A 27869-nucleotide genomic window follows, 5' to 3' on the forward strand; every position below is an offset into this window, starting at 1 on the left:
GTCGCGGGCGTGCTGGAGCTTATCCCAGCCGTCATCAGGCAGTAGGCGGGGGACATCGCAGGGCACACAGAGACGAACAACCATCTGCACTCACACTCATACCTCGGGACAATTTAGAGTCTCCAATCGGCCTACCAAGCATGTTTTTGGGATGTGGGAGGAAACCAGAGTGCCCGGAGAAAAACCATGCGGCCACGGGGAGAACACGCAAACTCCACACAGGGAGGGCCGGAGGTAGAATCGAACCCGCACCCTCCTGTGAGGCAGACGTGCTACCCAGTGCACCACCGAGCCGCCCGATGTTTATCCATAAACATATTTAATAAAACATAAACACAAACCAAGAAATTACATCAAGTTGGTTATATTGGTTATATAATATTCTTTCAAAAAACTTTTATTGAACAATTGTCATCACTTTGTCGGTGATATAGTACCATAGTTGGATGACCGAGCGCTTGGTGTCCTATTTGGGAATATATACATACGGTGGAGACAAGAATTAAATAACAATGTTCAATAACATTCAGATAGTAATAATAATTAAAAAAAAATTCAACCAACCATCAACACTTCCATCGGTAAACAAACCAAACAAACAATCCAAAGAATGTGTTTGGTAGGACAAGACAGGTCACCTTTATTAATGAAGCAAATGTTTTGGTTGGCTTGGAACCAAATGAGTAGTGTTTACTTGTGATGCTGGGACGCACCAGAGACAAACATTTGGCACATGTAATGGCCCCTGAAAGACCATTTTTGACAATCAGCCCCATCTCATTACTGCATTTCTTAGTAGAAGTGGATCCAAATGCTTTCACGAGCTTAAGCAGGCTTTCACAATAAGTTTATACACTGATGAGCGGATGAGTACAGTGACGCACTGCGACTGGGTGGCCACATTTGGTTACACTGATTAACTGAACAAGAAATCATTTTTAGCACCCCACACATTTGGACTGAATTTGTATTCGTTAAAGGCTAAGTTGTGTTACAGACATTCATGTGGAAAAAGTAAGTTTTTAAATGTTTTGTTTTTTTATTTTGAAACAGGATTTGAAGTTAACACATTTTTTTTTTTACTATGGGAACTTGAACATCTAGAGCAAGAGTCCATCATTAGATAAATTAAGAGCTTGTTATCACAGTTCCTGTTTTAAAAAAAAATGCCATGAAAACAAATAACTGTTCTCCAAATATGTTTGTTGTGTGGCTTTAGAAAATTTGAGACAATTTTTTTTTTTTTTTTTTTTTTTTTTTAAAACTCTTGGTAAACCAAAATATCTTAATATATCTTAACACCATTCGACATTTTTAACAATATGTTCATGTTGTGAATAATTTGGACTTAATGCTAACTCAAATAGTTATGAATATATGATTTGTAAATAAAAATAAAAAAAAAGCCCAGGTTATGAATAATTTGTCATTGATTTTAACTCAAATCGGGTTCAGGTTATGAGTAATTTGGCCTTTGCACTTCATCAAAATATTTTAAGACTATCAATGACTTATGTGTTCAGGTTATAAACAAGCTTGGACTTTAAATCATAATGTGTAGTACTTGTGAATAATTGGGGGTAAATTGGAACTCAATATTTGCAACAGTTATGAATGGTGTCATTGGTGTAACCTAAGTCGAGGGGATAAAGTGGAAAATGAAAGAAATATTTCAAATGAAAACTGATGTGACAAAAAGGCAAACGAGTGATTCTGGTCAATTACTGAAGTCATTGTAATGACTGACACCTTTGATGAAGAAGTAAAATCAAACAAAGGAAAGCAAAAACACTGGGGGGAAAAAAAAATCAACAGCAGCTAGTTGTGATTTTTCTCAACTGTGTATTAGAGCAGTGGTGTTAGATAATACTCCAATATGACATGTATGACATCACAGAGACTTTCAGGACCCCCCCCACGGGAGGGCCTCGGTGGTCACCTGCTGGGAGCTTTACCTAATGGCCACTAGGGGGCGACAGAGGATGTGGATGTCACCAGAGGATGTCCAGATAAGGCTTGATTCATAAGACAGTCAAGGAGCATTGTATTTGTGTGTTTGTGTGTGTGTTTCACAGCAGTGCTTTGACCAGGTACAGCCTTTCTCCGTGCTCGCTGGTGAAGATGGGAGCTTTCTTGTAGTGCTCCACCAGCTCCTCCATAGAAGTGAACCTGCGCTGGCCGATGCAGTAGACGCCGTCACACAGCTGCACTTTAAAGTGCTTGTTCTTTCCCGGCGCTTTCAGAGACACCGAGAAGTCACTGGGCTGAAAGGCAAAAAGAGGAGTTACAGTGACATTCACGCTAAATTATTTGTGACAAGGTCATATGCATTTTTATTCATTTTCTTGTTGAAATGTTTTGTTTTGCGGAGCTAAAAGACTGTTGCAAAACCGTGTGGTTGGGTTATTGTTGATCTGAACTGTGAAGCGAGAACAGCGAATGCAACCGTTTTGTTTAAATATGTTAAATAAATGAAAATGCTTGTGAGGTGAAGCAGAGGTGACGAATGAGTTCATCTGACCAATGTGTAGTATTTTCCATGCATGATGACTCAAAGCACGCAAGTGCACTCTCCGGGACCACAAGGATGAGTCAGTATTTGCTTTTTTAGCATGCTTTCCCCAGGAGTCACTTTTTTGTGTGCGTTTATCTATTTAGCTGTTTGTAGCCATGTTTATTCATAAAGTGCTTCTGTGCGCATGTTTAAAAAAAAAAATAAAAAAAAATAAATAAAAAAAATAAAAAAAATCACTCTAACCGAAAGCAACACTAGGGAATAAACAAATTTCAAAATAAAAATGGTTTGAGCAGGTTTCACATTTCAGGAATGAAGTTATAACCCTCTGAGACCACATATTTTGACTCACCGACGACTCGCTGTCCCGTACGAGGAAGTCACCGTCGTCGCCTCTCTCGTTAAGAATGCGTTCAGCCTGGTGTCGAGTGATGTTGCCGTAGTACCAGTCCCTCCCGGCGAACCTGCCTGACCGTGCCGCCGCCATGTGGCGGTTGCGCGGCGACACAGCCGTGGAGGACAGTGGGCCAGGTCGCTCGTCCAGGACCATCACATAGTTTTTAGGAACCAAGCCCACCATGCCACGCGAGTTCTTACACCGCCACCACTCGGGGTCGTTCTCCGGCTTCTCCACCACCTCCATGACCTCGCCCTTCTCAAAATTGAGCTCCTCCTCCGTGACGGAGCTGAAGGGGTAGAGGGTCTGCACTAGGTCCAGCACGCCGCCGGCGCTCCCGTTGGCCAGCATGGTCCCTTGAGTGTGGTATATCCGTGAGGAATTCCCCTCCCCTCTGTCATCTGGCCCTACCATCTCCTCCTGCACGTAATTGGAAGGGAACCAGCCCACACGTCCCGCCTGGCTGCCTCGCCACCACCCATCATTGCACTTCTCCATCACCATCACCCGGGAGCCCTTCATCAAGGTCAGCTCGTCATCCCTTCCCGCCGTGTAGCTAAACTTGACCACAGCGGGGATGTTGAGGTCGTTGATTCTCTCTGCGGCCTCTCCACCGCCGCCGCCTCCTCCCATCCCCCCGACAAGGCCGCTACCATTGGAGGGATATTCCGTGTCGGAGCTCGGCGTCGGCGAAGTATCGCGGACACTTGTTTTCCTCTTTGTTTTTCCCAAACCTGCAATGAGAATGAAACGAGGGTCGTGACCTTTACAGTCAACACGATCACGATCATCATGAAGATTACATTCCAGGCAGCCCCTTAAAATAGGTGAAAATCTGCAATATGGATTTCTCCTTTAAGTACAGTTTCCACCTTTCTAGTCTTTAAATACATTTGAACTTGCTATAATTTTTATTAATATTTCTGAAACACATTCCATCAATGTTTTTTCCACCCGACTTGTTGCAGAGCCATGCACACTGCGCAACGCAACCCAAGAAAAACGCCTTTGCGCTTTGAACTCTCTGAAGCCACTTCAGAACTGGTGTACCGTGCCAAAGAAATAAAATGTATTATTATTATTATTAAAGCAGGTTTTAAGCCTTGCCATCGGGAGCGCTCTTAGGTCGTCATGGCAACTAGAAAACGGCAGGTCAGCGTTCCTCAGGGAAAAGAGGAGGAGCCCCAAGAAAAGGATACTTGACATCTTGAGAAAACCTGAGCGGTGGAGGATAGATCGATTCTCCAGAACACCCGCTAGGTGCACTTTTTCCCTCTCCCACATACCATCACATTCTGTGGAGTCGTGACATGAGCATGCGCATCCAATGCTAATCAAAAGGCTGAAAATAGACAGTCAGGGAGGGTAAAGTGGAGCAGGCACCAAGGGCCCAGGAAAGACTGCTTCATACGAAATCAAAGCTATGATTTCCCCACTTGACGGAGACAGAGTGTATTGGAATGGTACGTTTACAGAGCAACAATCTTGACAAAATGAGGGGAGGGGGTATTTGTTTTGCAACTATGTCAATGCATTAAAACGGATCTTCGAAAACGACTCAAAGTTCTGTAATTTATGTTGAACATCACTTTTTTTCTTTAGACTGAAACCAGTATGACTCATCAACACAATTATCAACACAAGCCTAGAGCGCCCTCTTGCGGTTTGGTGTGAAAAATAACATGTGAAAAGATATGTGTTAATAATTTCACACATAAGTCACTCCTGAGTATAAGTCGCACCCCCGGCTAAACTATGAAAAAAAAAAAAAAGATTTATAGTCTGGAAAATACGGCAGGTCACATCTTGGATGTTAAACTTTTCACCCTTTTCTTCTATTCCGTTTCACATAGGAAGCTAGGAAAACCGATGGTCCCCTATTATTCTATATTTGGTACCTTTCACACAGAATTAGTAGCGTTAATAGTCTTGAACGTTCCCACGGGGGGGGGAATAGGTTGCTAAAAAAAATGTTTAAAAAGCCACTTTTGATAGACGCGGATGTGAAGACAAAATTTGCTTTGCTGTTTGCACTGTGCACATTAGCATTGCGAGCCCACAGAAAAGAAGTAATGTCACTAACGGGGCAGCTTAAGTGGAACAGTAACAGCTCAGTGTATGCTAGGAGTAGTCAAGTGGGAAATCACGTGAGTTCTTTACTTGCATTTAAATTGACATCACAGACAATAAAACTGTTGCTCCGTTTTTATGGCGACATGTATTTGCCGACAAAACAGTTCATCTGACGGTTGAGGCTTTTGTCAGCAAATCTTTTCGTTTGTGCACGCCTTGACAGCTAATCTTGCAGTTTGCCTACAGAGCCCTGCCGAAATGCCACAAAATGTCAGCGCCGATTGCAGACCGGGCCCATTTGCATTGTTGGAAGTGTGGCGGGGTTCACGCAGAGTAGCATGAAACTTGTTGGCGGGGGAGAAAAGAGACAAGGGGGTCCCTTGGCAGATGGTACTCGCCAGCTGACAATGACGAGGCATGGGATGGGAATCACAAGTAGATCATGTTTATGGATAACACGGCACACATCCTACATGTTTAGTAGTCTTACTTTAGTTTGACGGAGAGTTTTCTCCATCTGCCACTTGTATAAGCATAAAATAGTATTTTTGTTTTCCTTAGAGAAAAAAAGCCACTTGCTGATTTAAATACACCCTCACTCGTTTTGGATAATGTTGCTTGGTACATTAGCGGTTAGAATTGCTTCTTCCACATTTCATCCGGTGGAACCACACCGAAAGGCTTCCACTCACTGAGGATCAATGTGCATTAGAGAACTCTTGAGGAAAGGGTGGTGGGGAAGACCAAGACATAACTGGTAGAAAATAGAAAGCTTAGATATAAGAAATATGTATAGATAGAAAAGAGAAAACCTATGCTATATGGAGAAATAAAAGCAGAACTGGGCTGTATGAGGGATTGGTGCCTTAAAATTTTGTGGAGCAGATTTTCTTTTTTTTCTTTTTTTTTTTTTTACCTTGGATGTTAATACTCTTTATTGATGAACTTTATTTTTAACATTTGAGTATACAGTTTTATTGCACCTTCTAATGTAAGAGGCAACCAAAATATTTACTTGTTATTGTGATACAGCATACAATATTAATAAAATAAAGAGCACACCAAATAGTGATTCCATCGCATATTCCTGGTTCCCAAACAGCAGGTGATTGCTGTGTTAATAAATCAATACAGGAACATGACAGTAACGATCAAAATGTTTCTGTTTAGAAATATATGTATTATGTATTTTGTTGTTCATTATTATTTTTGATTTTAAATAGATCCTAGTCTATGGTGCAGGCATTCATCTGCAACTGTTTTGTTGTGTTGAATGCTAATAAGCATGTGGAATTAAGTTGAAATTAATAAGGTGTATAGTGAAGATTTTTTTTTACTCTTTTTGAAGAGTTCCAATGCAAAAGCTCACGTCTCCAATTCTTGTGGCTTCAGTAAAATTATCTTTATTTCTGGTTGTTTATCTGTTATAACATGCTTATATTTATAAAGTTTGGGATATATTGTATAAGCATGGAACTGACATTAGCATTTCATGAGTAAAATGTAAGTAGAAAAGGAATTTTAAAAAAGATAGATACAAAGTTGTCCAATTACAGAGAAAGAGAGGCAGTGCATAATCGAAAGTGAACGCACACATTAACCAATTAACATATTCTACTCAAGTATGTGAGTATGTTCCATTAGCTCCTGACTTCACCTAATCAAGGAAATGTCCTCCACCGCAGCATAAGCTTGGGCTTTTAACATCGAGGCCATGATGTGGCAGTCGATAATGTTCTAATATAGGACAGTAGAGTAATTCATCATTCCAGCACATCCATTAGATGGACGCTTTTCTTCCATAATCAATCTAGGGACTGTCAGAAAAAAAAAAGGCAGCTACAGTGACAGAGTGTGGAGAAAAAAGGTTGATGTGGGGAACAGTGCGGCTGGTAGGATGTAAAACAGCGGGGGACAGGGGGAGGGGTGATGGTGACAGGCCGTGCCACGCTGGCTGTCAAAACACCACCAACGAGGCCTATTGTGGCTTGCGCTGATGCAAAACATTCACAATTCTGACCCTCTCACTTTCCGACACCACTATCAATGACAAAATGAGCCCGAGAGTGCCAATCCACACGAAGCCTTATTTCGTCTCCAACTGAAATACAAACAGTCTCATGAGGGTTTTTTTATTAAGATTGTTTATTTATAACAGAACCCATACATGGGGATTCAAAGACCTTTAGGACAATCTTATACAACATAAGGTATTTGACGTCCTTGGTTGGGAACAGGCAAAATCGGCACAGAAACAATTTTTCCACAAATAAAGGCCTCCCCCAACTGCAGTTTGGTAAATAAATTTCAAAGAAATAAATGGTCATTTTTGATACAGTATGGTATCAATTGTGTCTTATGAGGTTACATATTACTAGTCAGGGCAAAAATAGGTAAGTCATGCGGCAAACATCATAATGGGTGTGGTTCCCCGCTCTTTTCCTGCTTTTGTAATATCAATTAGTCATTCATTGGTCCCTGTTTCAGTTTGAACTAGTTGGTGTATATAAAGTAAAGCGATTTGATCAGAGCTGTTTTGTATACCTCACATCTATGAAATATGTCAGCTCTGTAGGATGACATAGAAGAAGATAAAGTCGGGCAGACTCGTAGCAACAGTTGGGAACTGTGATCAGTTACTGGTTGTATTGAAGCAGAAGTGAAAGGCGTCAAACATTTTGTAACTGCGTTATTTTAGGTAACACAAAATAGACACAGTGCATGAACACGTGAAAGCTGTGCTGACTGGGGATGGGCAAAATAATCAAAATCTGTTATGGCGAGTTGAACTACATTCAGGCTGTGGGCAGCACAACTCCTCCGGGCAGCATTTTTTCTGCTCAATAGGGCACTGGCATGGAAACAAGAGTCCAGGGTATTCACAGAGATAGTCTCCCAATTAAAAGCTTGTTTTACACAAATTTCACTTCATGTTGTTTGTGCCAAACGTGCAGAGGGGATACTAAAAGATGCCCATAAAAAATCTCCTCAAAATCTTTAGTGTCCCACAACTAGGGCTTGACGATAAAAAAACATGAAAAATTGTATCTTTTCGTCTTTTGAGCTAGCTAGCAGTTAAATTAATACAAATGAATGAATGAATGAATGAATGAATGAATGAAGGAAGGAAGGAAGGAAGGAAGGAAGGAAGGAAGGAAGGAAGGAAGGAAGGAAGGAAGGAAGGAAGGAAGGAAGGAAGGAAGGAAGGAAGGAAGGAAGGAAGGAAGGAAGGAATTTAGAAAATATTCAAGTTAAAATTAAGATTCAGCGCTATGGTGCAACTGACAGCAAATATTACAATATCGAGTATATAATGAATATAATTTCGATCTTATAGGCTTCTCTTGGCTGATGTGTAAAAGTAACGTGTTATTTTTTTTATAAAACAAAAACGAAATTATAAGCTTTAAAAGTATTTGGGAGGTGGGTGGAGATCATCTTATTTCCTATTGTGTTTTATTTTCAGATTTTTCTTACCAACAGATTTTTTTTAATTAACCTGCACAGATTAAAGGTCGAACTATTTCATTCAAGATACTTGGCAGTAAGTGAAAGCCTAGAGTTATTTACCTAGCGTGTCCTTGATGTTCTTCACCAGTGAGCCTTTCTTCAGGCTGTTCTTGCGCTCTACGTAGTTCGACGGCACGTAGCCTGTCTGATTGGCGGTGTTGCGGACACGCCACCATGTTTTAGAGTCGTCCAGCAGGAACAGACGCTCGTTTTTTCGAATGTCAAGTTCCTGGTCCTGCTGGGCTGTGTAGTCCCACTTGGCTACAACAATCACCTCCTCTGTCATCTTTCATGGAGTCCCCCTGTGGAAGGAAGAGGTAGAGAGAGAGAGAGAGAGAGAGAGAGAGAGAGAGAGAGAGAGAGAGAGAGAGAGAGAGAGAGAGAGAGAGAGAGAGAGAGAGAGAGAGAGAGAGAGAGAGAGAGAGAGAGAGAGAGAGAGAGGTAGAGAGAGAGGTAGAGAGAGAGGTAGAGAGAGAGGTAGAGAGGGAGGTAGAGAGAGAGGTAGAGAGAGAGGTAGAGAGAGAGGTAGAGAGGTAGAGAGAGAGAGGTAGAGAGAGAGGTAGAGAGGTAGAGAGAGAGGTAGAGAGGTAGAGAGAGAGGTAGAGAGGTAGAGAGAGAGGTAGAGAGAGAGAGAGGTAGAGAGAGAGAGAGAGAGAGAGAGAGAGAGAGAGAGAGAGAGAGAGAGAGAGAGAGAGAGAGAGATGGGGATTATAATTCTTATTCCTACTACTACAAAAAATGCCATGTCATCATCATGTAAAGGCCACTTTTGGAGTTGTGTGAAGCTCAGTTTTGGTGTAGCAGCAAAGTGAATTCCATAATTTAAATCAGTCAGTGTCGTGGTAGAGGTTATGCCCTAAAGGGATTTGCAGTTTGTCAAAAGGTTAAATTACATAATTACATAATCTGGCAAAACTTGTTGTAATATTAATTCGAATATCAACTTGTATGAATTCCACCGGGTAGCAAAACACTCTAGTGGCTGGCTGCTGTTAGTGTAGACAAAAACACCCTGCACTTTTAAGACCCAAAAGGCATAAAAAACGGCAAATACAATAAAAATGTCTCCAGTTTAAGACAAGGCAGTTCCCTGAACATCAGTTGGCCTTTCTCAAATTGACTTCTAAGGGATTCGACAAGTCTGACGGTACAGCAGGGTCGTGAGAGATTGTTCAAAGAAATGCATTCTGGGATATGGGAAGCTCCGTTTATTTCCGTTTTGTGACGAATAGGGGAGTCTCATGGAATGAGAAACATCTGAGCAATCAGGTTTATATTTATCTCAGCAGTAGGTCAAAACCCTGTAGCTGGGAGCCCAATCGCAGGGGAAATAAAGAAAGTGCAATTATTCCAATGCACGCCTTTTATTTTCAAGCAGCACTGCTGTTCAACAACTGAAGGCAATTCAAGTGTTTCTAACCATTTCAGGGGGACTGCTCAAGTGATTCTTCATGATAAGACTCGAACCGGATGCCGAACCATATGAATGAGATACTAAATGGGGGAGCCAGCCAAGCTACCGCAAGAGAGAGTGATGGCTAATGAGGAATGCAGCCGCACCAATTAGGTTACATAAAAAGATCCAATTGTCTGTGGAAAGATCTTGGGTGGACGGTAGCAGTCCAGAGGTATTACATTTCATCTTCACCAAGCGTGCAACAATGCAGACATTACTGGCTTCAACTGTTACACTGTTTGTTAATGATCGCAATTGCAATAATGTTTTCATATGTATGTACATACGTACGTAGATGCGCATTTTGCTATAGCAATTTTACACGCGTATTGCGTACATACACATGTACGTCACTCCATCCACCTCCCATGCCGAATCTTTTGTATATCACAAAAACATTGTCATGTATCTAATGAGATTGCAAGGTACCGTGTTGCTGTATAAAATCTCACACAAGCTGCAATATTCTGCATTCGGTGAATTTTGTGAATAAGGCGAGAGCCAGGTTTCCTGTCAAGGCCCCGATACAGCAATTTTGTGGGATCTCTGTGGAAGGGAGCTTCATGTCACAAGCAAAAAAAGGAGCAGTGACATAATCCCATTAACATTTTGTAAGTGCTACAATGGAAAGATGAGTGTGTCTCTGCTTGTAGTCACTAAAGCTGTCAAACTTGATTTGAGAGAAGTTGTGCAACACAGCGTTCGGAAAATCTGATTGCTTTCAACAGAGATCTCACCCCAATTGGGGCAACAAGGGCAGTGAAGAAGGGTCCCTTCCACAAAGCAGCTGCAATCAAATGCTGAGGAGATGCAGAAGACCAAATTCAAGGAAAGAGAAATAGTAGTTCTATAGTGACACAGATTCTTCCATAAAACAGGAGTAAGGTATGCGAACAAGCTGCGGCCTCTGTCCGCCTCAGGCTACAGCTGCTGAATCACACCAAGTTTTTCTATTTCCATTTCGTACTGCAATGATTCATCCTGCATGGTTGATTGAGCTGCTATGATCCTTGCACAGGGGTTTAATGTTGGATTTAGGCAAATATCTACCAGATTAGACATGTTTGCTGCAGAAGTTACAAATTTGGGCATCTAAAATTTATTTAAAGTGAATCTCATTTAGCTATTCATAAATATCTGACTTACAATCCCTAAAGCCGCTTCATTCTCTCTTGCGGTGAACTACACAAAGGCAAATCAAATGTGCTGACAATCACTACTTCGGAAATGTCCCCATTTTGTACGTCCCATGCCAAATTTCTTTGAATGTTGCAACACTGGAACTGAGATGGGAGCTACCCAGTCGCACTTCAGAAATACAACCCCCCTCCCCTCAATTGTATGCTGATGCTAGAGCTAAAATGAACAGAGAGGAGCTAAACGCGTGTAATTTAAGTTGCTGCTGACATTTCTGAATCAGAAAATAGTATGCTGTTCATGTTTACAAAATATGTAATTAATTTTCATCCACTTTAACGCAGCTGTGCAGTTTTGTGTTAATAACTTTATGCACTTTAATTGTTCTAGCTGTGCCGTGTTGTGTTATCAATTAATGTTAATGCGCTTTAGAAATTGCAGTGTTTACATTTCCAAGATGCCAGTGAGGTACGATGCAAAATTAAGTCGCTATTTACTTCAATGTCAGAAAGCAGCGCATTGTTCTGGTGTACAGAAAAGTGTAATTAATGTTCATGGCATGAACTTTAATTTTTCTAGCTGTAGTGTTTATATTCATAAAGCTCGGAGGGAGTGACACACCTTAAATGCTTCTTTGTGCATTGTTTTGGCATTAAATTAATGAACAGCTCACAAATGTCCTTTTTATAGGTATTTTTTTCTTTTTGAGTCACATCTACAGAAATGTATTATAGTTAAAAATTTCTGACAATATATCCCAAATATCGATATTGCTGTATTGTGGGCCACATATCATCACAATATTGAATTGTGTATCGTACCACCCCTACAACTCACAACTGTTCATATGTATTATGTTTAGATTATAGAACAGGTAAGAAATTTTGCCAATTCTATTTTGAGTTGTAGTAGGTAAAATGGCGTCCAATGTCATGACACATTTGGGCATCGATATAAAATCAGTAGTTATCCAGCACAATGACTGTTACTATCTCTAGGACTATTTTTACCATGTCCACCATAGTTGGTCATTAAAAATATGGAAGAAGAAACACTGCGCTCTATAACCACAATGTCCTTTTAGTTTCTTTCAAGAATTGCCACATGGTTAGTTATTCAAGCAGAACACCACAAGCTTGTAGCACCATTCTGCTTCATAAATCAATTTCTTTGTCTCCTGGAAGTCTCTATTCATTTGCCAGAAATCATGAGCACTGCTTCAAACCAATCTTGTGCTATTGTATATGGTTGCCAGGTCTGCGTATCATCGGTTACTTTATGCTTCTTGATTAGAAAAATCGCTTGATAATGTTGGCAGCTATAAGTTAAGGTTAACATTTACTTATTCCAAAAGCGCAGCCACTATTTTGGACTTTTTCTGCTCCCGAACCCGGTACATAGCTTGTTCCTTTGTCCCTAACTAGTTTTACTGTACACAGCTGACTACACAAAGTACCTTTCACATTTCCATAATCGGAAGACAGTTAAAAGTTGCAACAACACATAGAGAAGTCATTGTTTGTGAGACCAGTCACAGTCATGCTTTCATAAAATAAGAATACAAAACAACAAATCAAAATCTGAGCAGAGTGGAAGATGTGTGATGACTTCATGCTACAGCACAACAATTGGACAAACTACATAACATTACACCTATTAATAATAGTTTATCTTTTCCATTTGCTCCTTTAATTCAACTTGATCCTTTGTCTCCACGTAGTAAAGAGAATCAAAACTAAATAAACTCTAAATTGTGCTTCATCACTAAATGGTTAAAGAGCCTCATTATAAGCTAACTTTACCAGCTACAGTATGGTTGCAAATTTTGTACCTTCTTGTCGAAATTATTATTGTTATTTCCTATATGATTATTAATTAAATTAATCCCAGATTAAAAAAAAAAATGTTGCTGAAAAGCAAAATAAAGCAATATTTCGAAAATGTGTTTTCTGTATGCACAAAAAGGTTTCCCCAAAATCGTGACGTAAAAACCGAGGTACGGACCGTACCGTGGGTTCTCTGTACCGTCGCACCCCTAGTGGCAATTAATCACTATTTCAGACACTAGGTGAAATCAGAATGTGACAAACCAAGGCAGGAAACAATACACATTACAATGCTTGCCTCCTGTAACATAGACAAGCTGAGGAAAAAGGAAGTGAGCTCCAAAGGTGGACGGGCCAGTTTGTCCTAAGTCTCAACCCAAAAAAAAAACCTTAAATCACTACATATCCTTTAGTGCGGTTAGTGCTATTAACTTTTTTACATCCAGACCTATCACATAAGAGCCAATGTTCAGTCCACTTTAGTTTTGCTTTAATTAGACATCTAAACTGTGTGTTTTGTAGTAGGTGTCATTTCCAGTTGCACTGCAATCAAATGCGAGAGAAACCCCCTAACGAAGTTCATTCCTCTGAGAATTGAAAGAGGAGGGAAAATAGATGAGCGACAGGCAGCTCAACTGCCCTTCGCCGACCCTGACGCCTTACTATAATGAGGCGGGAAAGCTTGAGGGGGGGGGGGGGAGCTCTTTCAACACGGCACAAAGAGAAAAGGGACGTAAAAGAGGATTATAAAAAAAGAGTGGAGATGTTTAAAGAGAAAAAGATCTGGCAGAGCTTTCTGCGTTTGCCATTCAGGTCAAACACAAGGAGCATTCAGCCAATGGGAATTCATTCCCACCTACCCCCCTGCTTCCACTTCATCCCACACAGTTTCAAGAGGGAAGCTGCTTTACTGGCAATAAGAGAACATTTGGAGTAAACTCAATGAACGTTGGAACGTGACGGAGCAGAGCCAGCAACTCTCTTTGAGGCTCCACAATGTTAATCAGACCAATGGTCCCGTTTAAAGACACTTGGCTCACTGAACACCTCGGTGGTGTTTACAAGTATAGCAGCTGCTGCTGCGCCACATCACCATTAAAAGATGTTGACTGGCGACTCTTTGAACAGTTTATCAACTTAACAAGCTTTCAATCTGTCGCCTCAACACACACACACAAATGCACATACGCACACACACGCGCACACAGTTTACTGGAGGCAGTTTTCACAGAAATGGATGAAAGAATTGAGTGGTTTAGACTCGAGAAAAACATAGCAATTGATTGATTCTGTCAATTATGTGAACTTGATTGCTGATATGATTGCGTTGAGACCAAACAGAGCGCAATACCTGGCTTCAACCAACAGAGGCACTCCTGATTCACCCTGTGGAATCAGTTTATGGATTGTCAGCTAGTCTTGTTCACAAAACAGGACTAGTCTTAGGCTAGATTATTGCGCTGCGCTTAACCCACCAAGAAGATAAAAAAGGACTACTGCAATCCCAAACTGGGGCATCTTTACCGATAAACCAGAGAGCCAACAAGTACACGTACATACTTAATGTTTTGCAATGCAGAATATTACCTATAGTTCATAAATTAAAAAGAGAAAGTCAATTTAAATGATCATTCTGGGCATATTTTGCCTTTAGCTGCTCTAATAATCAATTTTTGCAGTGATTTGATGTTCTGCAAGGGTAAAAACCATCATTGCGCACCGGTGAAATTTTCAATTAGCTATCAGCACTGCTCATTTGTGACAATAACAAAGCAAAAAACTGTGGAGCGCGACAAGGGCAAACGCGCTGCAAACAGCTAAACGCGACAAACGCACAAATGCTGCAAGCAAAACAGAAAGATGCTGACAAAAATAAGACAAACACAAAGAAACAGGCAAAACAAAAATGCTGCAAGTCAGGAATGTTGCAAACGACCAAACTGATTGATCCGGAAAAGAAAAATCAAACACATGAATGCAAAAAATAAAATAAACTGAAGCAAAAACATTAACATAAAGCTCCAAGTAAAAAAAAAATGCAAAAATTACACAAACAGTAGATATTAGTAGATACCCAGCGACGTTTTTGAATGTTTTTGAAAAGCCTCACTTCACTACCTCTAAATTCTGTAAAGTATTTCCACCTCTTTCTTGAATTGCTCCTCTGTGGACACGAGCTAAAAAAAAATAATAATACTAAAAAAATAAAATGAATAAGCCCATGGCGCCTGCTCGTCAAAGAAAAAAAAAAAAAAACGCACTCCATCCAAAAATAAGAATTGAGCATTAAGACGTACAATGTAGCCAAATGTGTCATTGAGATAATACAAAAATAGGAGTAGTAGTTATTGGAAAAGTAAATATCTGATGCCGCAGCACACACTTAAGTTTTGATTGACAGGAAGATATTTATTCTGACTAGCCCTCGTCCCACATTACAGCAGTTTTTCATGTCACTTTCATTTCTCTCACTTTTTCTGGGCTCTCTCTCATCAGCATAACCAACATTGTTGAGTGAATCTCCATAGCAACCATCACTGGGTGGTCTCATTTTCAGTGACGGGGCCATTACCAAAGAATGAGACTTTCCGTCACCCTCTGAGATTTATAATATTCCTGCACTAAAAGCAAGTTTTAATTACACACACACACACACACACACACACACACACACACACACACACACACACACACACACACACACACACACACACACACACACACACACACACACACACACACACACACACACACAAACACACACACACACACACACAAACACACACACATCGTGCATTTGTGCTTCAAACAGCAGCTTAATTTCACTTTGATGGATTCTTTTCATTTTTGTGGGGGCTCCTTGATGCCCACTTTTTCCCTTCCTAAACAGTGTAGTTCGTTTTCACCGCGGACACATCTCAGCTCTCGCAAAACACGTCTGGCTCTCCAGGGCAACTTGTTTCTTCAAAAGCTATCCTCTGCAACAACCTGCTGCAAACTGCGATCATTAGCTTTTTGCGTCAGGTATAGCCGGAAGAAAGGTTGCTATTTTTATTTTCTCGCACCCCAGTGTCGTATTTATGTCCCCTGGCACAACCAGAAAAGAAAAATGTTAAAAAACGCGGGCAACACTATGCAGCAACGTTGGTGTGAATTCAGGAAAGAAGGAAAAAGGAAGCTTTGATGTGAGCTTGTTTTCCATCCATCCATTTCCAGTTAATCTAAATGAGGATCTACATTGTTTCACAAAGGTTAACAAGTTGTAGGTGTATTTCTTTGAATAAAATAACAAGTAGAACCGAACTCTTTGCTACTCAAGCCATTTCAGTCTAATATGCTCGAGCATTAATTTCATTAACGATCACACAAAACAGTGGTAGCCCTACAATGAAAAGAAAAACAACCTATGAATGAAAAGAAAATACCGGTAGACAGCAAAATGTTGAAAAAGACGAGATATATTTATTTCCATAATAACGGCAAATTTTGAATAGGTGGTGAATTATAATTTTACAGGAATAAAGTTGCAATAATGTGGTAACTGGTTTCGTTTTTTCTTAATACGCGTTAATTTTGAAATTGGATTGATGTTTACAATTCACTTAAGATTAAACCTCATTTTCCTCCCCCCCAAAATTGTTTTCTTGTTGAATGCAGTTTTTCACAAGATATCAAATAATACTTTGCCTGTTTTTAGACAAAATTAAGACATTATATGTTAATAATACATGGAGGTATTGGTCAGGTGTGCAACTATCCTTGTCTGTTCTTATCTTTCAAAGTGAAATCAGCCAATCAGCGAAAGCTGCACATAACTGAACCATTTCTCTGTTATTTAAAGAAGAAAAAAAGTGAGCCAATGAGTGAAACTATAAATGTACTACCCCACTGCCTTTAATAGATTACCCTTTGTACATGTGCTAAGAACATCAACAAACTTCAACCATGTTTGCCCGTGGGGGATAAGCTAGCAACGACAGTGGTGAATTTAGCGCGCACCTCAATCCTTGCAACGATGCTGAATGAAAACCACCAATTTATATTCCTACAACCCAGCCGTGAAAAACACACACAGTAATGATTTGTGCTAAATAACTGAAAGCTGCTCTACGTGTCCCCCGGGAGGAAGCAGCACACGGCCTGGCCTGAGAGAAATGTATTACCGTATTTTTCGGACTATAAGTCGCGATTTTTTTTTCTCCATAGTTTGGGTGGACTTATACCCAGGATCGATTTATATGTGAAATTATTCACAAATTTTCCAAATTCAAAAATCCGCGATGTAGTGAAACCGCGATAAACGAACCACGATGTCGCAAGGGATTACTGTAATCTGAACTGCAACTGACATCAGCGGCGCAGCGCATATGCGGCGGTGTTTACATAAAGGACAAAGGATTTGATCATGGGATTTAATGATTTGGAGTGACAGAGATTGTTTGATAAAATTGTTGTTTATAATTATATGGGCCTGTAGAATAATTTGAACTGCAACCGCTGTCAGCGGCGCAGTGCACACCCGGCATTGTTGACATAAAGGACGATCGATGGATTTAATGATTTGGAGTGACACAGATGGTTTGATATAGGTGTTATTTATGTTATAATTATGTCAGGCCCCTTCTCAGCTCTTTGTTTGTGTTTCTGTCACGTTAGCATACCATATCGTTTAGCCTGTTGTTGCTTGTTCATGTCTGTTCTTGGTGTTGGATTTTGTCGAATAAATTTCCCCGCAAATGCGATTTAGATGTTTTTTATTTCACTTTATTGTGCATTTTATGGCTAATGCGATGTATATTCTGGAGCGACTTTTAGTCCGAAAAATACGGTAGTTTATCTGCCGGTGCATTTTATACAGGAGGGTATATTGCTGCAACTGCATCAACTTCCAAGAACTATCATCATAGCAACCCGCTAGCATATAATTAGCAGCAGGCAAGTGTCTGGATTGAAGTATTTAACACAACGGGGCAATACACACAGTTGTATTATGTACTACTACTGTAATGTGGTGTGACAAGGGACTTGCCAAATAAGGTATACTTTTTCAGACAATTAAAAATGCAATGAAAAAACAACTACTGAAAAAGAAAATCATAAAGAAAATATGGTCGTGAAATTCTACTTATTTCTTTTTGCACCCACGACAATTTTTTTTAAGAAAGCCCCTTGCAGACCAAGTTCAATGTATTAATGAATACCGATTCCATCCCCTTTCTGACATAGACTGTATATTAAAATTATTTTTACAATGAAAATGCTCTTGCAAATTTATCAGCCGCAACAGGTCATAGACTGCCAGTAACTTACACCACTAACTTCAGTAAATACGGTATTGGTATGAAAAAAATAATCATCTGTGAAAAAAGTCATCCATTGGTAGCGTCTTAAAACAAAGACCCCCATTTTTTATTTTTTTTTAACTACCAGCACCCAGGTGAATTCACGACCCACTTTTGTGTCCCACCTCAACATCTGAGAATCACTAGTTCTCATTATATAGTGTGCCGGTATAGACTGAGTGTGACAGTGGACTTCATTTCATCCAAATTTAAAGTTCAGCCTCAGCTGTTGAGTGGGTGATGTAACGCGCCAAGTGGGAGAAGTGTGGATCTGTGCTCATCGCTTGCCGTTAAACTCTCAGCGCACAGCCGAGAAAGACCAACTGTGCACTGGAGGCCTGCAGCGAGTGTGGTTTTGTGTGTGTTCGTGTCTGAGCATGAGACCAAATACTGTTTGTGTGCCGTCTTGAATTCTCAGGAGAGCCCTGTGGCATTCAGAGCGATCCATCTCATAAATAAAGCAGGACTTCAGTCATCTTTGTGTGTGTGCGCACGCGTGTGTGTGTGTGTGTGTGTGCGTGTGTGTGTGTGTGTGCGCGTGTGTGCGCGCGCGTGTGAAGAGAGAGGCGAATGGGATGTGGTGGAGGGGCAAATGGATAAGGAAGCCTATCATATTCCTTCATTCAACTCTGCAGCAGCACAACACATCTCGCGACTAACGTCCTTGAGGACAACGGCACAGGCTCAAAACCAGAAGGCTATTGACCTAATCATCTTTACGAAGCTAAGACATTTTTCAAGCTGAAACAATTGTGACAATTGATGAGAAACATCCATCAAGCGGGAGACATAATTAACAGACTGCTGGATTGTCTCATCGAGTTTATCAAGGTAGTAAATAGAACGGATGTCATGTTGGTTGATTGATTGAACAACAACAAAAAAATGGTAGGGTAAAAATACAAATGTAAAACGTACATATAACCAGGAGGAGTCAGCAATATTGGCTCAATTCTATACCGCATTTCATATTTATACGTTTTCTGTACCAAAAAAAGGATTAAATAGGTCCAATGGAAAACGCTGACTACAATAACAATATTGATATTAATAATCACAATTGTTGTACATTAATAGAATAGAATGCCCTTTATTGTCATTTTACAACTTAATTGTACAACGAAATTGAGACTACAAATAATTACATTAAGTTACTGCATTTAAGTTGTGCTGTAGACTTATACATATTTAATACAGACAACAGATATTCATTTATTCATCTTCCGTGCTGCTTATTCTCACGAGCCTATCCCAGAACTCTTTGGCGGTAGGCGGGGTGTACACCCAGAACCGGTTGCCAGCCATTCGCACTCACAAAATCACACCCACAGACAATTTGGAGTGGTCAATCATCTTACCATGCAAGTTTTTTTAATATGGGAGGAAACCGTAGTACACAGAGGAAACCCGCGCAGGCTCGTGGAGAACATGCAAACTCCACAGAGGAAGGCTGGAGCCAGAACCAAAGTCACAACCTCTGAACTGTGAGGCGGACATCCAAATCAGCTTCATTGGCCAAGTTTGTGCATGCCAAACAAGTAATTTGACTCTGGTTGATCTCAGCCTCTGTACAACATTTAAGTGACGAACAACATTCAGATTACTAACAACATTTAAGTGGCAAGAACAGGATATTATTGCCCAGTGATGCCTGTGAGACTCTATGAGTGGTGTGAGTTCATCAGAGTGACAGCCTGGGGAACGAAGGTGTGTCTGTCTGCTGGTTTTGGTGTACAGCGCTCTGTAACGCCGTCCGGAGGGGAGTAGTTCAAACAAACAGTGACCTATGCTAACCAGGACACCGCTATGTCTACATATATTGGACTTCCAGTCGGAGAGGACGCTGGCGCTGAATGTTCGCCGCTTCTCCACCAGAGTTAGCTTAGTTTTAGTCCTTTTCTTCATCACCTTTTTAAATCACTAAAGTTATTTTTAAGTGAGTATTTTAGCGTGTTTTTTGCTGCTTTTTGGCGGCCCTCTGCAGCTCCCTGCGTCTTTTGGCTGCCAGCGGTGGCGGCGGCCTCCACTGCCAGCTGCTGGCTGCGAGCAGCCCCCGCCAGCGCATCCTGGCTGGCCTGGCTGGTGACGCTCTCGGGAGGGGCAGGTTTGGGTGCTTCCTGCGGCCCGACACGTGGCTTCCCATGGTGTGTGTCGACGACTGCTTGCGCGCCACCCTTGGGGTGCTGGAGGCGACGGCCGACACGCTCGGCATGCGCACGTGCTGCATCGGCGCCATGAGCCTCTCGCCTGAAGAACTAGTGCGGGAACTGCGCAGGCACGTGCCCGAGCTGGAGGTCCCGTACAACGTGGACCCCCCCCATCCGAAAGGCCATCGCCGACTCCTGGCCGATGGACTTTGACGACTCCAACGCCAAACGCAACTGGGCCTGAAAGCACGACTACGTCCTGCCCAAGCTGGTGCAGACCATGCTAAACTTCCTCAGCTACGACACGCACATGGCCCAACTAGCCGCGTGGCACCTGAGCTAAGCTAACGCAGCTTTTTTTTTGTACATAGTGTATAAGTTATTTTTGTATTTTGGCAAGTACATACCAAACTGTCTATATTTTGTTTGAGAAAACTATTTTGACAAAAATAAAAAATAATACATTTTCAGAGCTGCAAGTCCAATTCTGCGCTAATGTACTATGTTTGCTTTAGGCTATCATACCATCTGTCTCCGATACAAGCGCACATGTGAAGTTGCTACTTCCACACATCACCCATGAATGAACAGGAAGCTCTTCCTCTCATAGCTACATAGTATTGATGGGTGGGCAAACATCAATTCACTCCCATTTCTCCCCTCCCTCTCCATCAACCTACAGGGAAAATCTTTGAACTGGAGTGGGTAGCGGCGCGCAAACGCCTTTTCACTGCCTCGGCAGGAGAGTAAGTAGACTGTTAATGAGGGCGAAGCTCAGAGGGAGGCATGTTAACATGGGCTACATAGCTCTACGGGGAACCCGCTAGCATGGAGCGTTTGCTGAGATGCTGATCATTTTGTGGTCTAGACGAATAAATGTTTGGCTGCCTGATTGACTGCTGGAACTGCCAAAAGGAAGAGCAGTCGCTTAATCAAAAGAATTAGAGCATGAAGGGCTGCAGTGTCTAATCCAAACAAGATGATGGAATAAACACCTAAAATATTTTCATTACTCTGAAGTCACCAACAATTGGAGAAAACACAGGAGCCCTCCCAAAAAAACATGCAGGTCTTTTCCCTAGGACGTAACTATCACGTGTTTTCCCTCTTCATGGAGTATTTGGATTTTGTTGTGCTGGATAATACAGAACTGAACTGTCCATGATGTTCATGTCAGTGCCCAATGACAACCTTTCCCATTTTGACTAACATAGTGAGATTCACCATAGTCTCCTGCAGGTACTTTTAAAATTGTCGTTAAAGAGGAATTCAACCACAAAATTTGCATTGTAATAAAATGTTCCGTGTAGCCCAACTAGTCGAAACAGTAATCTAATAAATGTTTTGTTATTGGAATATGAATTAAACAGCTGTTTTTATCCATGTCAGTAGGTGGCCATTTTTCCACTGGCGAATGGTGAACAAGGAAGTGCATTGACGTGTTTACTGATGTATAACTGTTAACCAAGACAGCAATAGCATTTAGCATTAGCCAAAGCTTTAGCACATCACCTGATTGAGGTGCAAAGTTTTATTGATTAATCAGCCCAATACATTTTTACTAAATTGATGACTAAATGAATAGACAATAGATTTTGATGATCGATTAATCATTTATAGTAGGGCTGTGCAAATCATCAAAATTCAAGTACAATTATTACACTCCACGATTACAAAGTTGACATAATCGTAAAAAAAGATTAATCATTTTGTTTGGTCCAAAACAAACTTGCATAATAACAGTGTTTCAAAGAAATGTTTGGCTTTATCTTAGCTCTTTTTTTTTTAATATTTCTAGATTGGACAACTTGAACTCAACAGTGAGAAAAATTATTGGACAATGTACCAACAGGGCAAGCTACAAGAAGACTGTTGACTCACTGACTCACCTATCTTAATGCAATTGTGCTGGATTGCCTCGGGATCAAGGCAAACTTCACTTCACCTAGTATCACCATAAGACGTTTTTTGTGGATGACAAATCTTGTACACAAAGTAGGCAGGAGCTATTGATCGCCAGTTCTAAAAATGTAATTTCCCCATTTATTGTACATTTTGAAAATAAATATTCAAACAGTCCCTTTAAATCAGTATCACATTACCATTTATCCACCTTCACTTCCCATACTATCGAGAGTTATGACATCAGAGATACTGGAACTGGCTTGACTCATTGCCATTTTTCTTCCTCGTTGGTTCCCCTCTCTGCTTCGGAAACCCAGAGCAGGATTAGGCCTGCTGCCCGGTGGTAACAGTTTGTGAGTTGACAGACTGTCACTTCAGTTGTTGGACCGCAAATTAGGAACTCAACCCAGGTGGCTGCCAACGGAGACGATGACAGACACGGACGGCGTCAAGGCCAGAACAAACACACTTAATGGATAAAGGGGAACTCTCAGCACAAAGAGCTTAACATGCTGACTCAAAACTGATTAAAAATAAATAAATAAGACAGATGCTAGCGGCAGCACAAATCCTTTCCCCTTCCTTACGATTGGCGTTCAAGCAGTGATCTCTATTGTCTTAGCAGCAAACACGCTTCGTTTAATGGTTACCCACTGGCCAGATTACAGTTGATTATAATAACAATGGGATGACCTTTATCTCACACCACCCAGTCGCCCATGTGCCCATCTGTGCTCGCTCTTCATTAAACTCTGCTCTAGTAAGGACTTTAAATCTCACTTTCAACATTGAAACACAGATTCGTGGGATAATCTTTACTATGATGGATGCGTGTCTCCTATCTGTAACTCAGTGGCACTGTCCAGATAATCAAGAGACTCTTTTGAATTGTCTGAAAAAATACAGCCTTTTCTCTCCTTTCGATTTTACTGAGTATTTACTACCTTCAGAGGTACAAAGTAGTATCAGAGCTCGGCCACTACCTGTGTACAAAGATAATACAGAATGCTGTACAGTTTAAGGCCTGTTGCATAACAAACGATGTGGCAGAAAAGGAAAGAAACAATCTAAAAGGAAATACAGTTGATGATTCCCAATCGCAAACAAGGCAAGCTCAAATAGAAAAACTCTGACTCCACGCTTCTACCACAAAACATCATTTTTGTTGCGAAAGCTCACAAGCATTTCTGGGACTGGGACTCTGCACGCTGCACTTTTTTATCCATGAGTGCCTTGCTAGTGGTCAGACACGAATGAAAACTACCGTAATTTCCGGACGATAAACCGCTATTGTTTGCACAAGCTTTGAACCGTACGGTTTAGTCTAGTTTAGTCTATGGATTTTTCATGATTTTTATGATAATGTAAGAGGATTTGTTTTGTTAACACAGGTAATAGAAATGAGGACATCAGGTGAGGCTTATAGTCCAGAAGTTACGATACTTGGTGAAACCTGACCACCATGCGACATTAAGTCAGATTCAGCAACGTCGCTCCGTGAGCAGTCGGCCCAAATTCACATCATCTGCCCTTTTGTGTCAAAACTAATGTCACTGTCACACCTGATCCTAGCCCTGACACCCTGACATCATCACAAATCTAACCATGTCATTGTCCCTGAGTAAAACCACAGACTTGTGTCAATAACATGCCTTCAGAGAGTTCAGTGCAAGAAAGAGCCAATTGCCATATCCTCTGTTATGGCTCTAATGGAGTTATTTGCAGAATATCTGTGGGTAAAAATGGTTAATAATTGGTGTTCTACTAGATCAAGTGACCATTCTTTATCAGAAACTCATAATAACCAGTTCCTCTTATGTCATTACAGGGCAATAAAGCTTGGATGTCTGTTGGAAAATAGTATGCAGCAATTGTTTTTGGTGCTTAGCAAACACAGACACTTTTAAAAATGGTGGTAGTGAAATCAGGCACTTTTAATTTTCACAATTCTGACAGCATGCGTCTAGTAGGAAGTCCATGGTTCCAAATGCCATTTTATAAATGCACGTGTGTGATGTGATGTTTTTAACTACAGTTGCAAACAAATTATCCCCAAGGGGACAATAAAGTATTCTTGATCTTCAGCTAAGAAGGAAGAGTCACTGGTGAGAAAAGTACAATTACAAACAATTAACATGACTGGAGAAGTGCTGGCAGCTATGCAACAAGCTGGCATTGAGAATGCATGAGAAAGGTGAAGTATTGTGTCTGATATTACGGTCAAATATTACATCATAGCTCTTACTAGATCATTTCAATTATTTGAGTCATAGCAAAGTGTGACAGATAAGACGTTGCAGGGTTAAATAGCACTGTCATGTTAAATCCCACTTTTGATCAGAATCATTTCCAGGAGCGGGTGTATTGTGCCTAATAAAAGTGAAGGTAGCATTTCAGACACAGTATCTGGCACTTTTCTCTTTCTAACGGCACAGTAGCAGTTTAGCTCGGCTAACTTGCTTTGGCCCGGGTCCTTTGGTACTATTGTAAAATGTGAACCCAAACGCATTGAATGCTTGGGTTAAAAAAAAAAAACATGCTAGCAGACTACAAAAATGGAGAATGTCTTGTATTGACTTTTACTGCAAGGAGACAAATTAAATTAGGGGACTGATCTCTGCAGCAAAACTGAGACTGCAGATTATAACACTGCGGCAGCCAGAGCTAAGATACAGAAACAGGAAAACTAACATTAGCAAATCATTTTTTTGTCATTTTAAATCGGCATCCTCAAATATCGAGATAAACCAAATCCATTTGCAGCAGTGGCTTAAATCCCTCATCTAAACTTTTGACTGGGCATATTTGGAACCCCAGCTGATTAGTTACTAGACATAGTAGCAGTTTTTATCAATGGAAAATAATCAAAAGCAACAACAGCGGCAGATCGTCAGTGTCATGCAGCAATGAGCTTGGCAGTTATCGCATCATAACAGAAATTTTAATAGGATAGGAGAATATCAGCATTAACTAAACCAAGGGTGTCAAACTGATTTTTGTCGCAGGCTGCATCATAGTCATAGTTTTATTCTGGGGCCACTATGGCTGTCAACCCAAATAAATGTATGAACATCTTATATTATATACAGTATACACTGCACCAAACTGATAAATAACTAGTTTTGAAATCAGAGACTAGTAAAAACTGTTCCGATTTTTTAAAAGATGAATAAAATAAAAGTGAAGACAATTTGCAATTTTTGTATTGACACATAGTCGATGCACAATTTGTCTTCACGGGCCAAATATAATTACACTGCGGGCCAAATTTGATCTAAACTCTTCTTTCGATGCCTTTAAGCAGACTAATGCTGCCACACTGGAGGTCTGAACTGATGTTGCTATAGCAGTAGTTACCATGGATGTTGCAAAACTTTACAAAATTGTGGCCCAGTGCAGGTGCATGTCAATGAATAGAGTTCGGTAGTTCAATTTGCTACTTTTCAGGAGGCCAATGTCTACATAAGTAGATATTCAAATTTCCAACTTTGGGTGATTAGCTAAATTAGATGGTGAAATGTTTCTCGTCTTTATAACTGACCCGATGAAATAAACAGACTTCTTTATGACATTCTGATTTATCAAGATGAACCTGTAGATATTCTGTTTTGCCATAGTTGTTTTAAGACACAATCGAAAATCGATTCCTCACGTGGCAGAATTTGTTACAATCACATCATTATTTAATGCTGAAAAGGTCGACCTGTTAGGACACCAGTGTCAAACTCAAGGCCTGGGGGCCAGATACGGCCCGTCACATAATTTTATGTGGCCCGCGAAGACAAATTGTGCATCAAATTTGTGTCATTACTAGGATTGCAAATTGTCTTCACTTTTAATAATGTCTTTTTTTTTATATTTGACCAGTTTTTACTCGTCTGATTTGAAAATGAGTTATTTGTCAGTTCGTTTACTCGCATTTACTGTATATAATATGAGGTGCTCATACATTTATTTGGGTTGACAGTCATAATGGCCTTCCGAAAGAAGCTATGACTAAAACGCGGCCCGCAAAAAGAATGAGTTTGACACCCCTGTGTTAGGAGATCCCAGGTAGCCAACAATGGAACTGGTGTCTTTACATGATTGAAATAGTTGTACAGTAGTGGTAGCTAAGGGTATAGTATACCACTAGGTATTGGTTTGCAATTTTTCAAGGGCCAGCTGTCAAAAGTATCAAAGGTATAATAGACTAAATTAGGACATAGCCGTGAAGGTTTTCAATGAAGAGGCAAGTTTGTTCGAAACATTCCTTGCGCTCTTTCGTCCGCTCACCTTCCACATACCTGACATTTCAAGTGAACCTTGTACTAGCACTACACCACTGGCCTTACCGGAAGGGTGTGCCTGCAGAAAAGGTGGGCCTTGCAAACAGTACCTGTACCGAAACCAAAGGCCCTCCCCTCAAATTTTTACAATCAGTAAAAACAATATGAATACATTTGTCTGTCAGGCAGTAATCGCAAATCTGGTCATGCAAGACAGGTTGCAGTAGCCATGAAGACAAGCAATCAAACAATGACAAGCAATGAGTTTCAATGTAAGGATTGCAACAATGACAAAACCCTAACATTAAAGTTGACAATATTGTTTGACTATAAGAATACAGGGGGTGTAGTGTATAGGAAAACAGATGTGCAATTAGGCGCCTATGCAAGATTAGAAACAGCTTCTGGATTTTTCCATCGCATTTAACACATTCATTGAAGCACTTTCTGTTCAATAATTAAAGGTGAAGGATAAAAACGGATAATTTGGGCTATTTTGCACACAATGAGGCCAAATGCGGCGCAAGTGGCGGAGACAGCACCACTTCTGTCCGGACAAAGACCCTGCGTCAGAGCTTCTAAAGTGACGAGAGCACGCAGTCGTTTCGTCACAACTTTTACTGCCGTTGGCGATTCAAGCCTTACGTCATTTAAGACGGCAGCAGGTGGGCTTTTGAGGGTGAAAAGTAAAGTTGGTGAACGATTCGGAGCTTACCTTAGTGTTGGCTTCAGGGAGAAACGGCGACACTCTCTTGACTGACTGCACGACCCCAGGAATAAGACGCCTGGCAAAAGTAACTTAATCAACCAACGAATGTTTAAATACACTAAATGAGGTCTTCTGCAGATTTTTGTGGAGGCGCGGTGAGTGGTGAAAATTGCGGACTGTTCTGTTCAAGAAATCCTCGCTTGTTTTTCTGTCGCAGGCTTGAATGCAACCACCACCAGGAGCCTTCCACAGCGCATTCACGCGTAACAAGCTGGAAGAGGTGATGGCTACACTTCCGGTGATGGTCTTCAAAATAAAACCAGCCTGAGCTACGACTTTGAATTTTAATCTGAAGGTATAATTTATTTCCTGTTTGACTTTTGGATGACCGAATTTTATGGCGTCCTGGTGACGTCAAAACCCAGACTGGCACAGAACGCCGCTGACAAAGAGCGACATGAGGGGGATAATGTCGCCCTCTTGTTGATTAAAGGAAGAAGTGTACGGAGCGCCGAAGGGATGGAGGATCAAAAGTGCCTAAGTTTAATAAAAGAATACAAAATTGTGAATTCAAAGGTGTGTGT

The 27869-nt window shown here is 40.8% G+C and overlaps 1 protein-coding gene and 1 long non-coding RNA gene across 3 annotated transcripts; one reads left to right on the forward strand and one right to left on the reverse strand.

The window, feature by feature from the left end:
- Positions 1-357: 357 nt before the first annotated feature.
- On the reverse strand, positions 358-27580 carry nck2a (NCK adaptor protein 2a). Its single transcript, XM_085920871.1, has 4 exons — positions 27292-27580; positions 8556-8797; positions 2868-3646; positions 358-2264 (listed from the first exon to the last, which is right to left on the reverse strand). The coding sequence occupies exons 2-4, from the start codon at positions 8779-8781 to the stop codon at positions 2070-2072; spliced, it is 1200 nt and encodes a 399-aa protein (XP_085776997.1). The 5' UTR covers positions 8782-8797; positions 27292-27580; the 3' UTR covers positions 358-2069.
- Positions 27059-27850, forward strand: LOC147050620 (uncharacterized). Of its 2 annotated transcripts, none has more exons than XR_015067286.1 (3): positions 27059-27440; positions 27503-27640; positions 27779-27850. It is a non-coding gene; the product is annotated as an uncharacterized LOC147050620 (long non-coding RNA). The 2 variants fall into 2 exon arrangements; XR_015067287.1 differs by having other exon boundaries at positions 27059-27370.
- Positions 27851-27869: the final 19 nt, after the last annotated feature.

Source organism: Syngnathus leptorhynchus, chromosome 9, assembly GCF_054491065.1.
Source record: "Syngnathus leptorhynchus isolate UIUO chromosome 9, UIUO_Slep, whole genome shotgun sequence".
In the NCBI taxonomy this organism is placed as follows: Eukaryota; Metazoa; Chordata; class Actinopteri; order Syngnathiformes; family Syngnathidae; genus Syngnathus; species Syngnathus leptorhynchus.